This window comes from Prionailurus viverrinus, chromosome A1 (genome assembly GCF_022837055.1).
Source record: "Prionailurus viverrinus isolate Anna chromosome A1, UM_Priviv_1.0, whole genome shotgun sequence".
Lineage (NCBI taxonomy): Eukaryota > Metazoa > Chordata > Mammalia > Carnivora > Felidae > Prionailurus > Prionailurus viverrinus.
In genome coordinates this window covers 159,381,095-159,395,811 of record NC_062561.1, presented here as the reverse complement: position 1 = coordinate 159,395,811, position 14,717 = coordinate 159,381,095, and the positions used below count along the sequence as shown (strand labels likewise).

General features: G+C 43.1%; 1 protein-coding gene across 4 annotated transcripts in view; it reads left to right on the top strand.

Annotated features, from left to right (window-relative positions):
• The first annotated feature begins 600 nt into the window (after positions 1–600).
• The window catches only part of ERAP1 (endoplasmic reticulum aminopeptidase 1), a 47,537-nt gene continuing 33,420 nt past the window's right edge, over positions 601–14,717 (top strand). The window contains exons 1-4 of one of the 4 annotated variants that reach the window (XM_047876752.1): positions 601–933; positions 7,362–7,905; positions 9,655–9,793; positions 12,437–12,571. In XM_047876752.1, coding sequence (XP_047732708.1) covers positions 624–933; positions 7,362–7,905; positions 9,655–9,793; positions 12,437–12,571 — 1,128 coding nt within the window. In that variant the 5' untranslated portion in view covers positions 601–623. The remainder of the gene's footprint in view (positions 934–7,361; positions 7,906–9,654; positions 9,794–12,436; positions 12,572–14,717) is intronic. The other 3 variants (XM_047876761.1, XM_047876781.1, XM_047876770.1) reach the window with 3 other exon arrangements.

Here is a 14,717-nt window from a genome sequence, read left to right as displayed (position 1 = left end):
TCTTTCTTTTTCTTTCTTTCTTTCTTTCTTTCTTTCTTTCTTTCTCTTTCTTTCTTTCTCTTTCTTTTTCTTTCTTTCTTTCTTTCTTTCTTTCTTTCTTTCTTTCTTTCTTTCTTTCTTTCTTTCGACATTTCATCCAGTCTTAATATTCTAAGGGGAGCGTAGAAAATGGTCATTTGATTTGAAAACGCAGAGGAAGCGTTTTAATATGGGGAGCAGCAAATGGGGGGGGGGGTCCGAGTAGCCCCCTTGGTAGTGGTGGGGAAGTTCCAGGGAGGTATCTAACCCCTTCTTCCTCTGAGGCATCTCCTAGCATAACTCCTGTCCATTAAAAGCCCAGAAGTTTCAGCATTTCACACAACAAAGAATTGTTCTGGGTTCATTTTTCTTTCGGAGGCGGGCCAAGAGCTCCCAGTCCATTTGCAGAGACGAGATGATGGACACCAGTTGAGTCCAACCGGCGTCGAGCCCGGCCAGGCTCCGTAGAGAAGCAAGCTCGAGGCCCGCCCGGGTCACCTACGGCCGCACCAACCCTTTTTTAATGCGCTCAACCCTGGGAGCGCCAAAGGCTAACCACTGTTGGGGGGCGGGGGGGGGGGGTTTCAAAGACACACTCAGAAAAAATGATCTGCATTCATAAAGGGGTGCTCCTTCCCGCCCGATCTGCCCTGCGTTGCACCTCCTCTGTTTCCCTTACGTGCAGCACTCTTGCGAATTCCCTGCGGGGTTACGGCGGTCCCTCCGCACAGGTTTCTCTCGTCGCAACTCCCGCCTCAGCCGAGGGCTCTCCCGCGCCTGCCGGGAGAGCGCAGGCAGCTGCGCACCTCGCGCCCGCCTGCCTCTGCCCCGGCCCCGCTTTCACTTTCTGTTCCGGGGTAGGCGAGGCAGGCGGCAGCGACGCCAGGGTGAGTCGGCTCGGTTGCGGACCACCAGGTACAGCGCGCCCGTCCCCAGGACACCCCTCGGGAGCGGGCTGCGGGGCTACAGAAGAGCAACCTCCGCGCGCCCGCCGGGGGGGGGCGCGGGGCGGAGGGCAGCGTGGCGCGTGGGAACGCGGGGCCGGGGGTTGTTGCGGGGCCCGGGCCCGAGTCCGCGGGGAGGGCGGCGGGCTCCGCGGCCTGCGGGTCCCGCTCGGGTCCTTCTGGGCCAGGAGAAGGCAGGGGGCGCAGGGCCGGTACTCCTACTCCGCGCGCTCTCGGCCCCCCTCTTCCTGGAAGGCGGGAGCCTCGTCGGTGCTCCGCCTCGCGGCTGGGTTCCTGCCAAACTCCAAGTCCACCCGGCTCCCAAGTAGGGCCAAGTGGAGGGGAGGGGCAGGGTGGACGTGGGTTTGGCCGAGAGGGGTCCCCTGGGGATAGTTACCGGAGAAAAGAACGTGGCTTTGGGTTAACTGCTGGGTTGGGTGTGTTGAAGGATCAGAGTGCATAAATGTCAAGAACAGTTTTTTCCCTGCTTGTCTTGTACTGGCTCCCAGCCACTGTCTTCCCTTCACTCTGGCTCTAGCCGAGTTGTATTCAGATAAAGCTGTCCTGTTTGAGCAAATTAAAGTTGCCTGTTTGGGTGCCTCACTCGCCAGGTGGGCCTGCACGTTAATTTCACGGAAGGAGAAGAAAAGACACTTCCTTAGCGTTTTCTGGAAGGTTCTTTGCGTAGGCCAGGTTCAGAAGGAAATGCTCAGTTTTCTGGTGAATGCCCAGAGAATTTGCTCTGAACTCAGGATGTGGTCAACAATCAAAAACAAGAACAAAAACGTTAAAAAAAAAAAAAAAAAAAAGGCCAGTGTTGTTTCTTTTCCCAAAGATTTGGAATTGTACGGATACACAGCACATTTTCAGGTGGGCCTAAACAGAAAAATTTTAATTGGTTAAAAAAAAAAATCAAGTTAATTCAGCATTTTTATTGTTACCAGCAGTGACCAACTGTTATCAATGCTTGTTAATTTAATTGTTCAGGACATTTTGGAAGAAAGTCCCATTGCCTCTTGATGATAGATTTCACATTGAGTGGTGTTCAATAAAGGGAAGGGTGTAGTCACCCAGGATCAGTTGTCCCTGACTTCTTTGTGAGTGGGAAAAGTCCTGATCAGCAAAGGGAACCTAAATAAGGTTTCTTTCTTTTTTCTTTTCTTTTCTTTTCTTTTCTTTTCTTTTCTTCCCTCTAAATAAGGTTTCTTTTTTTTTTAATTTTTTTTTTCAACGTTTATTTATTTTGGGGACAGAGAGAGACAGAGCATGAACGGAGGAGGGGCAGAGAGAGAGGGAGACACAGAATCGGAAACAGGCTCCAGGCTCTGAGCCATCAGCCCTGAGCCTGACGCGGGGTTCGAACTCACGGACCGCGAGATCGTGACCTGGCTGAAGTCGGAGGCTTAACCGACTGTACCACCCAGGCACCCCTAAATAAGGTTTCTAAAGTAACTTCCTGGCAGTGAAGTAATGTTAGGTACTCTGTTACTGTTGCACTTTCATCTACAGCATTGGCTGTTGAAACATGCTTTATTTAGTAAGATCAGATGCCAAAGGAAGATACTTTTTAAAACTTTAAAGAAATGCAGTAAAGTACAGGAAAGTCCTTGAAAACTTTTATCTCTGGGCTCTAAACCTGTGTGTTCATCTACCTGCTTGATATTTTCCCTTGGATGTCTCAGAGACATCACAAATTAAACATTAAAAAGCGAACCCTTCATTCCCTCTCCTCCTTTGAAAACTGTTGCACCTCTGGTCTTATCCATCTCAGTAAATGGCATGTATGACTAACCAGATGTTCATTATAGAAACCTGGCACCATTCTGATGTGTTCTTTATGTCACCCCCCCACTTCTGGTTCACCCCAAGTGTAGATGTTGAGTACATCCATCTCTCTGTCTCTCCCCTCCCTTCTGTCACTCCTTCCCCTTTTTCTGGTGACACCACTAGAGTACAAGCCACTAGCTTATTTTATTGAGACTACTTTCTTTTCTTTTTTTTAAAGTTGATTTATTTTGAGAGAGGGAGCACAAGCCAGGGGAGGAACAAAGAGAGAGAGAGAGAGAGAGATGGAGAGAGAGAGAGAGAATCCCAAGCAGGTTCTGCACTGTCAGTGCAGAGCCCCATGTGGGACTTGAACTCACAAACCTTGGGATCATGACCTGAGCTGAAATCAAGAGCTGGAACCTTAACTGACTGAGCCACCCAGCCACCCCTGTTGAGACTACTATCTAACTGGTTCCTTGGCCTTTACTCATGCTCCTTTCTTGTTCCACGCAGCTTTTAAAAATGTGAACTGGATCCTAAGACCTTCTAGCTCAAAACCCAGTGGCTTCTTAACGTACTTAGGATAGGATCCCAAATCTTTAACATGTCTACAGTCCACATGGTGGTCTGGTCCCATGTGGCCCTTTTCAGGTTCACTAGCCTTTATAACCAGCACTCTCTACTGTCTGAGAGCCTGCAAATATGCTTGCTGTTTCCTCTCTGGAAAACTCTCCTTCTCCCTCTTTTCTTAGCTAGTTTGAATTTGTCTTTGAAATCTCAGCTAAAATATCCTCAGAGAGCCCCAATATAAATCAGTCTGCCCTGCTATTCTGTTTTTCATATGTGTGGGTTTTTCCTACATAGCCCTAATCATGGGGAAAAATTCCTCCCATCCCAGTTCCATAAGCTCTTTGAGGAAGAGGATGCGTGCTATCTTACATTGCCAGTGTCCAGCAAAATCCTTGGCATATAATAAGCCCTCAATAAATATTTGTCAAATGAATGATTGAAAATATCTTAACACAGTCTAGGGGAGCCAGGGTGGTTCAGTGGGTTAAGTGTCCGACTTCAGCTCAGGTCATGATCTTACAGTTGGTGAGTTCAAGCCCCACATCGGGTTCTGTGCTGATAGCTCAGAGCCTGGAGACTGTTTTGGAGTCTGTCTGTCTGTCTGTCTCTCTCTGCCCCTCCCCTGCTTGTGCTCTCTCTCTCTCTCAAAAATAAATAAACATTAAAAAAAAAGATATTTTAACTCAGTCTTTACAACAATGCTATGAGCGAGGTATTATCTCAACTTACACACAAACAAAACAAAACTGGGATTAAATAACCTGTCCAAGGTCATACAGTAAGTATGTGGCAGAGGAGGAACTCAAAGTCAGGCTTTCTTTTTCTTTACTGTAAGTGTAATATATATCATTATCTTACTGTAAGTGTAATATATATTATCTGACAGTAAGCATTATATATTATTGATAGAGCAATAGTTAGAGATATGTCCATCTGTATTCTCACATTTATGCTGTCTACATTACATGTTCCATTTTGGTTTCCTGGCATTACATCCCCCTTTGAGACACAGCCATGTTCTCTTTGACCCCCTCCCCTCATCGACTCAACCTTGCAAAGCCTTTGATAGGAAGTCTCCCTGCCAATTCCTTCAGCAGCCTGTAGACCTTGCTGTCAGCTCAGAACCAGTTGGAAATTTTAGATTTCCTCCTCGACTTTTAGAGACCACTTGGGGACTTTTGGAGTCCTCCTGTGCCCAAACCTGACACCTTCAATGCACTCTCTACCATCTTGGGGTACAGGTAACATCCACAAAGCTACTGCCATCAGAAATTCAAAATGGAAGCATCACACAAATTCCCTTTATTTCTGCTCTCCCAACTTCAAAAGGAATCCATCATTTTGCCCCTGCGCTGGAATTCTGCCTGAGGAAGTAGAAGTGGGCACTCTTTACCGCTTTGGTGTTAAACTTTACTCTTCTCGGGGCGCCTGGGTGGCGCAGTCGGTTAAGCGTCCGACTTCAGCCAGGTCACGATCTCGCAGTCCGGGAGTTCGAGCCCCGCGTCGGGCTCTGGGCTGATGGCTCAGAGCCTGGAGCCTGTTTCCGATTCTGTGTCTCCCTCTCTCTCTGCCCCTCCCCCGTTCATCCTCTGTCTCTCTCTCTCCCAAAAATAAATAAACGTTGGAAAAAAAAAAACAAAACTTTTCTCCTTCAAATTGCTTCACTTCTCAATGGCTGGAAGCATCCTGTAGCTGGCTCCTACATGCACACACACACACACACACACACACCAAGAAACACGTGAACAAACAAACAAAAAAACCTGTTCTTAGAATGGGCGTGAACCTTTGATTCTGTCTTCTCTTGTGCCTCTGTGAGTGATTGTCTCTGCTGTGTTGGTACACTTTCTGTGGGGAAGGCAGATTTAGGCACCTTTAAGTGTGTGTTTGGGAGGGGAGCAGGATGGACGATGAGGGCCTGGGGACAGTGCATCAGTTATTACCTTGAAGTTATATCCCTCTGTGTGGGGTTCAAGGGGTGAGACCAGGGTTTGCCAAGGATTATCTAGGAGGTTCTCAACTTGGCTCTCCAGGAGAATCTCTAGATGAAGGTTTTTAAAAATTCTGATGCCCTGACCTCATCACCATAGATTTCAGTTTAATTATTCTAGACAGGGATCCAGGCACCCGTCATTTTAAAAGCCTCCTAGGTGATGTTAATATGCAGCCGGAGTTGAGAACCGCTGATACAGAGGTAGAATCCCATGTACCACATTGTAACATTACTACTTTTCTTATGTGATCTGTATATTCAGGAGCCAGAGGAGTTTGGGGGAATCAGGATCACTTACCTGGACTCATCTGGCAGGGATCCTTTCCTGGCAAACACCCATTAGAGAGGCGTCTCTGTCTAAGAGAAATATGCTCAGTTCTCAGGCATGCTTGCCTACTCTCTTAAAATTCACATTCCTTTTGTGTCCTATGACCTTTGAAATAAAGTACAAAATACAGTCTGCAGAATGACTCCCAGCGTGCTTTGAGCGTCATTTGGAGTCACTTCCCTCCTTGCCTTGTGAATAATCATTGTGCATGTAGTTCTCCTAGGGTTTCTTCTGTCCACATTGATTGCCCAGCCAGCCCTCCACTTTCTCCCTTTGTGCTTTAACTCCCGCCCTGGTTTCCTCTTCCTTCAGTGCCTTTAATGCCCTCCCTTCATTTTCAAATCCAACCCTTCCTTCCAAACCATGCTCCAATGCTGGTCTTGCAGGAAGGAATCCCAGAGTCACTGTGCAGCCAAAGTCACTCTCTCCCTTCTCCCCCAGCACTGTCTTTTATTATTATTCCTAAAATGCTCCACGCTTTCTCTGTTGCATTTCATTGTGTATGAATGTTTCCTGCCTTTCCAGATTTTGAAGTCCTTGATTGTGGGATTTGTGTTGTGTATTATTTTATCCCACACAGTACTCAGCACATGGCCTTGTATGTAGCAGGCATTCAACATATATTTGTTAAATAATTGCAAGAGAGAATCCTGGGGATTGCTATGTTTATCACAGACTATTGGTGTGAACTCTTTAAGTCATTCCTGGCTAAATTTATATTAGATTAACTTTTGGTGCGACAATTTGACAAAGATGCCGGCTGCTGTTATTGAAGGTTACTGTTAGGGATACTTGCCTCCCCACAGTCCTGGCCACTAACCATCTGTGTCTCCTTCCTTTGCTTCCTCTATGTTAGTAATTCTCTACTTTGTAAGCTTGGTGGGGAGCCAGACCTGTCCCTTCCTGCAGAAGCTGTGAAATCCAGATTTTTGCTCTTTCCGCCTCCCTGACGGGTGGGCGGTGTGGCTACCTGACCTCAGCTGAAAGAAGTATTGCCAAATTGCAGGGGCAGCAGAGACCTCACATTGGCAGTGGCTGCAGCAGTGGCCAGCGTCTGATCCCTAGGCAGAAGGGTGGCTTCCTCCAGTGTGGGTCCAGTGTGGGTGGGAGTGGTCACCTGGCCAGTTTCTCTGATACGGTTCTGGTGTCCATCTTTGCCTGTTTTATATATTTTTTTAAACATTGTTTCATTTTTGAGAGAGAGACAGTGTGAGTGGGGAAGCGGCAGAGAGGAGACAGAATCTGAAGCAGGCTCCAGACTTCGAGCTGTCAGCACAGAGCCTGATGCAGGGCTTGAACCCACTGACCACGAGATCATGACCTGAGATGAAGTCAGATGCTCAACCGACTGAGCCACCCAGGCGCCCCAATCTTTGCTGTTTTATGGGGCTGGTTTCCCAAATGTCCTGATAACTCTGTGACACATTTGATGAACTACTTAGTGAGCTTGTTCTTCAAGAACCCTGAATGATAGAGTTCATTTAAATTTGTAAAGCTAAATGATACTTTTTAAATAGATATTAAGATTGGTGCTAACCATAAACTTCTTTCTTCTATGAATCAGTAACATAGGGAAGGTAATTTTACTTTCGGGAAAAGACCTAAACCTTTTGAAAGTTTGTGTCTGTATCTGTTAATCCTGGGTAGATACAATGTGAAATTATGCAATCTTGATAATATTTTAGTGACTCAATTTTTTTTTCCTTGGGGTGGGGGGCCTTTTATACATTTGTGCCACTAGGTAGTGTGAGCAAGAAGATGATATCTCTGTCCGTCAAATGGCCACTTGGAACCATGCCGCTTCTACTGTCCTCACTGTTGATTCTCTTAACTGTGTCAACTCCTTCCTGGTGTCAGAACAGTGACACCTCGTCTCCAAAAGCTAGTAATGTGTCACCATTCCCTTGGGATAAAATTCGACTTCCTGAGCACATCAGCCCGGTTCATTATGATCTCATGATCCATGCAAATCTCACCACTCTGACTTTCGAGGGAACCACTCAAATAGAAATCACAGCCAGCCAGCCTACCACTACCATCATCCTGCATAGTCACCACCTGCAAATATCTAAGGCCACCCTCAGGAAGAGAATTGGAGAGAGACTGACTGCAGAACCGTTGAGAGTCCTGGAATACCCGCTTCATGAGCAAATCGCACTTGTGGCTCCCGAGCCTCTGGTTGTTGGGCTCCTGTACACAGTTGTCATTGACTATGCTGGCACCCTTTCTGAGCATTTAAATGGATTTTATAAAAGCACCTACAGAACCAAGGAAGGGGAATTAAGGTACTTTTTTTCTATTTTTTTAAAAACTTCAAGTGCTGTCCCCATACTAAATTTATGATTTCATATGGATTATCTCTTAAAACTCCCTTGATCATTGAATGCTTTTCCTTGTTTTGATTTTGCGTTTCATTTATACAGCTAAACATGGCCAGTAGATTCTTTTTTGTGTTTTTGGATGTCACGTTTCATTCTGTTTTAACCAGTTTTCTTTCCTTCAGCTCTGTCAAAGTACCTGTTTGTTTAGTTAGATTTCTGGCATATAATAAATGTTTTTAATTCTCTCAGTCTATGTATTAGTTTTCTACAGCTGCTGTAACAATGTATCATAAACTGAGTGCCTTAACACAACAAAAATTTATTCTCTCACAGTTCTGGAGGCCAGAAATTCAAAATCCAGGGCTACACTCTCTACATCTCTGAGAAGAATCCTTCCCTCCCTCTCTCTAGTCTGTGGTGGCCCTCCTTTGTTGGCATTTCTTGGCTTGCAGCTACATCAGTCTGGACTTGGCCTCTGCTGTCACATAGCCATTCCCCCAGCTTCCCTCTTCTTGTAAGGACACTGGTCTTATTAGGGCCCAACCTGATGGCCTCATCTTAATTTGATTACATCTGCGAAGACCCTATTTCCAAATGAAATCACATTCACAGATACTAGGGATTAAGACTTCAACATATTTTTGGAGGATGTAATTCATCCCATACAGCCTATAAGAAAAGTTTTTTTTCTCAGTTAAAACTCTTTTTAGAGATCCTCACCTGCCTTTCTATTGTTCTGTTTTTAAGAAGGTATAATCTATTTTGGGAGATCTTATGCTGAATTTTAAAATCAAATTTTATTTGCTAGTAGATTATAGTCACTTATTCTGATTCCATATTATTCTTTTGAGGTTAAAAAAAGGTCAGATGCTACCAAAAAGAATGTTTTGAAAAGTCAATTTTATCCCTATTATGGCCCCTAGTGATAACCACTACTTTTATTTTGGGGATCATCCTTCTAGACTTCTTTTTGGATATGGTTATACATTATGTAAGTGGAGCTATGTTATATTTTCTGTTGTATAAGGAATTTTATTTTAATATGTTGAGGAGATGTTTCATATGAATGACTATTCCTATACATCATTTTAATGACTTTATTAAAATGTATGTTTTGCATTGATTTAACTAATCTGCCATGATGGATGTTTCCACCTTTTCAGTAATAGCAGTATCTTTGAAAATCATTTCCTTGGAATAAATGCCTATAAACAAAATTGCTAAGTTAAAGGGTCTACAATCTTTTGATATTCCTTGCCACAATCCTCATCCCTAACCAATAATGTATCTGGGCAATCCTTTTAGAACCAAAAAGCCAACAGGTATGTCTCTTTAATTTACATTTCATTGGTTATTGAGGAAGCTGGGCAGTTTTTGATATGTTTATTGACTATTTATAGGCCCTTTCTCAGTGAATTGCCTGTTTGTGACCTGCCTGCTATTCCACATGGTTGTTGCGTATGCTCTTACTCATTTTTAAGTGTTCATTGTCTGTCAAGGCTATTAACCCTTTGTCAGATAACTTGCAGTTAATTTTCCCAGATTTTTACTTGTCTTTTTACTTAGTTCATGATAACTTTTGTTGAAACATTTGTTTTAGTAGTGAAATCAATAATTGTGTGGTATCTTTAGGAATTAAAAACCAAACATACATCTATTTTGGAGTCCCTGGTGCTTTATATTATATTTTTATTTCACTTGCCATAATTTTAGAGTACTTGCATCAACGCATTTTGAACCTACTGCAGCCAGAATGGCCTTTCCCTGCTTTGATGAACCTTCCTTCAAAGCAAATTTTTCAGTCAAGATCAGAAGGGAGCCAAGGCACCTGTCCATCTCCAATATGCCACTGGTGAGTCTGAACTCCTGTATATCTACTCACAGGAAACGTCTATTGATAGGCTGTGCCTTGCATTTCCCCAGTGACAGTTATTAACATTCAGGTCACCTGTGTTATTTGGTTTATTGCATGACTTTTCTTATTTCATTCCCAAGCTATCCTTTTGTTTCAAGCAACAATTTATTTGTAGCCAAAGAAGAAACTGTCCCTAAAACTAGGAAGATTTCAACACAAGTCTCATTCCAGGTCATTGATATTGACAGGAGGGAAACTGTGTAAGGAATCAGGGCAGGTTTAAACGAGAGTGCCCTTCCCAAAGTGCTTTTGCCTTCATTTTGTCTTATGACCTTTTGAAAGGATTTTAAAGGGAACACTTTGTCAAATAAGGCCATATTTCTAGTATATAGTTATTTTCTATAATTTCTCTATATGATAAACTAATACTAGCTATATAATTTGTACCTATATGCATAAAATTGGGCTGACAGAAAAAAAAAGTAATCTTTTTGGAATATCATGGTATAAAAGGTAAGTAGTGATAGATAGCTCAGTTCCCTTTAAGGAAACCATTATCCTTCAATACCAAAGCAAATATGGACAGTGTTCCATCTGATTTTCAAAAGTGGTGAGAAAATGCCGTGCCAAATGAATAAAGCTACTCAGTAAGTGCCCCTAACTCTAAGCTGATTCTAGCAGCTCAGAAAAACTCATCTGCAGGGCTATCATTCTGCAACTGGTGCACATCAGCTCCTAAAGCACACGCAGGCTTTGTTCAGAGAGCTCACTGTGGATGACACTCAGGTGGAACTGACTTGGCCCAGAGTCTTCAAGGGTATACCAGCTCCTTCCTGTGCTGACCAAGGAGGCAAAATCTTAGCACATAGGGACTCTGAGAGCCACAGCCAGCATCTAGGACAGTACCTTGCAACTCTAAAAACTCTGTAGAGCCCCTCCCCCACTGAATACCATAAAAATCCCTTCCTCAAACAAGATTCTGACAGCCCCCCTCAGAGGGCTGTGCTCTGTTCTGTGAAGAGGACTCTTCTGCAAATTTCTGCCAGCTAAGAACTTCTGTCTACTCCACCCACATTTGTATATGAAAACACAGGAAACAATTGTGCTGTTTTTCTGATATAAATTTGAGATAGAGAACATGGTGGTTCCAATTAACATTCCATCCCTGGGATAGGAATGTGTTCTCTAATTACAGAATCACAGCTTTAAGAGAATAAAGCACAGAGATAAGATGGAATCAGGGGGAATACTGATGACCAAAAAAGATTGGTGGAGAAACTTGTAGGTTTTCAGGAGGTAGGCTAGGAGCTCCAGAGGCTTCACAAGGATGGTGGAGCTAAATCCATAGGTATCTAAGACCTCTAGGAGAGGAAAATCTCTAATGTAATCTTGCCTCTTGGACAGGAAAGCCCTCCCATTGGCAGAAATCTTATAGGATCAGCCTGAACTCAGGCTGCGGACCTGGAGTTTGGGGGAAGGACAATGGGGTCTCAAAGGATCATTTCAGTGGCTGGAAAAGCAAATAGACCATTGGAATATTGAATTGTTTGGGCAGTGGGCAAGATTTAATCACACTTAAAGGTTAATTAATTAACTTTAATTAATTAATTATTAAAATTTCCTCTGCAATTTCCTAGTAAATAGCACAACTTCAGGAATGAGAATTTTGACTAGGGCAGAAGGCATTTAAAAAGAAGAGGTAATTTGGAGTTTTTTCCAGAGTAAACCTGGGTCGACTATCAGAGTCAGGACTTAGTGAGCAAAGAGTGGCCATCACACACACATAACTGGTGGTTGGTTGGTATTAAAAAGAAGCACAAGGGCACTGAAATAGAGGTAGAAATAAGATTTCAGGAAAAATGCATGTGCTAACATGGAATTTCCCAGGCTGGTTCTCCTCTTGTTCTTGTTCTCCAAGCTCACACCCCAGTGCTGTATGTTGCCTGAGGTATTACACTTCCCTTTTTGGAAGCAGACCTCTTAGACTATACCGCCATCACCCCCACCCCACTGCAAGGCTTCTCCCTGATTGCACTTAAAGCTGATTCCAATGAAGCAAATCAGAGTTTGGAGGAAGCTTTGCCATGTCAGGCCCAAGCATGGGTTACTTTCAGTTTTTTAGGAAAATAGAGGCTCTATTTAAGCTGTACATGGTTACATGTTTTCCCACAGGAAAAAAAAAATTAGACATTGTATTTCTAGATAATTCTCAAACCTGTATTTATGGTCAGGTGGACTACCTCTTAGTGAAACCACCAATCTCAGGTTTGCTTTGTCCCATTCATATTATTAATCCTCATGTACCAGATATGAGTTAGTTTGCAACCATCTGGGGTATTGAAAAGAAATTTAGTGATGATAGTTGCACAACTGTAAATATAATAAAAAAAAAACACTGAACTATATACTTCAAAATGGTAAATTTTATGATATATGAATTATATCCCATTTAAAAAAATTGAGTAGAATGGTCTTAATATCTAAATTATAGTCAGGTATTAGAGAAATTTTAAAATAATTATATAAATATTGTGCTATGTACTTTCAATATTATATCTGGTGGTAGGGAGATTTCTGTTTATAAACTGTTTTCAATGCATTGGATAATTGGAGTATTTGCTGATTTTATTCTGATTTTAGGTTAAATCTGTGACTATTGCTGAAGGACTCATAGAAGACCATTTTGATGTCACTGTGAAGATGAGCACCTACCTGGTGGCTTTCATTATTTCAGATTTTAAGTCTGTTAGCAAGATGACCAAGAGTGGAATCAAGGTGAACCTGTGATTGTCACATAGGGTGGCCAGCTTGTCCTGATCTGACACTGTCCTGGTTTTAAAACTAGAAGCCCCACATTTTGGGCACATTCCTGAGTCTTGGCCCAACCAGGAAGGTTGGCATCCTATTGTTACAGATGCTCGTATTTATAATGAAGTTCTAACACAAAAACATGCAGAGAGGCTTGGCCTGGCCTAGATCATAGTCCTGGCTCCACCTTTAGCAGGCATTCTGACCTTGACTCTGCTCCCTTTGGAACTTAGTTTATATTTCTTTAAAATGTGTAAGTTGGACCAGATCCTGCAGTGTTTTCTGAGGTTGCCTCTGGCTGTCACTTACTGCAGTTTAGAAGTAAATGTTACTGACGACCTGAGCAGAGGATTTCTGGCCTTATGTAGGAAGTAAAATAGAGCAGTCTGCTTGGAGTATTAAATGACTCTGGGGAGAGCATTTATGCCAGCTAATACTGGAATACTGGAGAAAAGATCTTGTTTCAAGGAGTACTTGCCCCTTTTCTGGGTACCATTGCATAAGGAGCAACCTATTCAACTATATGTTGTTGGGCTCTGAATGCAAATAGGTTTGTTTTTTTTTTTTTTTTGGAGAAGAGGAGCTTTAATTTGAAGATGCCTAATTTATTTATGCTGGTTTTTGCTGAGGCCTGAGTAGATAGGACTTCTGGGTTGGTGAAAGTGTGAAGATTTCAGTGAGAGTGGCTTGCCTGGAGATGGTATGGAAACTCTGTGCCTTTTCCCGTACCTTGCCCTGCACATCTCTTTCTCAGTTACATCCTTTTATAATAAGTAAAATATTTCTCTGAGTTTTGTGAGCTGCCCTAGCAAATTAATCGAACCTAAGGGGGAGGTCTTTGCAACCTCTAGTCTGTAGCCTGTGGGTCAGAAGCACAGATGGTAACCTGGACTTGTGAATATCATCTGAAGTGGGGGTGGGGACGGTTTTGTAAGACTGAACCTTTATGTTGTGGAATCTGGTGTATCTCTGGGTAGTGTCAGAATCAAGTTGGAACTGTGGGACACTCAGGTGGTGTTGGAGAACTGCTTGGAGGTGTGGGCATAACACCCCCCAACACACACACACACACACACACACACACACACACACACACACACACACATTGGAATTAGGTCCAAGAATTCTTTTTACCTATTAGTATTTTTAGGCCTTTTATTTCTTTAAACACATTAAACGTTTTATATTCTAGTTAACTGTCCTATCTGAAGTCTTTATGTGTCTCATTCTGTGATTTGTTGTTTCTGCTGGTTATTGTTTTGTTCCTGTGTGTATATTGAACTTACACTACCTGAGTTGACAGTGGGTTCTTCCACAGAGAATTTGTTTGCTCCTGGCAGATGCCTGGGAGCCCTTACCAGCCCATGAACCGCTTTAAATCAAATTATTAGCTTCAGGTTTTTGAGCCACCTGGTTATTGTGAGTCCAGTTGCTAACCAGCATGAAGATTAACTTGCTGATTCAGTCAGGACTTCCCACAACCTTCCCCATATGGTACCAAGACTTGAAAAAGGCATTTTTTCCCCCTTGCAGTCTCCTTGAGGAAGGGGATGGCTGTTTTTAGTTTATCTTTACAGAAAGGGTATGGTCCTATAGGGTTCAACTTTATGCATGGTGCATATTCTTTTGGAGTTTCCCCCCTTGGACGGGCTCTGGACTTTGTCTTCTATCCCCTGAGACCTTCAATGCTGTGAAAACCAAAGCTCAAGTCCATCTGTGTTAGGTTAGTGTCCTCAGGACAAAAGCTGGTTGCAGGGCTCTTCTGTCTAGGAGGGTCCTACTGTTATTCATTTTTGGCATTTAAGTTTTCTTTACTTTTCCATTATTCCATAAGAACATTTTTAAAAAGACCTTTTTGTTTACATTATCCAGCATGTTGTAGTTTTCAGAAGGGGACTTGGTCAGAAATAGGTGGCATTAATACAAGAAATCGAACTTCCAATTTTCTTCCTAAGTGGCAACCATATTCCACAAAATGAAACTGTTGATGTCCATCTTCCATACAATTGTGGAGATGTCATAGACTCTGGATCTGGAGTTCTCTCTTGTCCATCAAGAGAGCGGACACAGGATTAAAATGAGACAGAGGCTAATATCTGGGAGGAGACCAGAA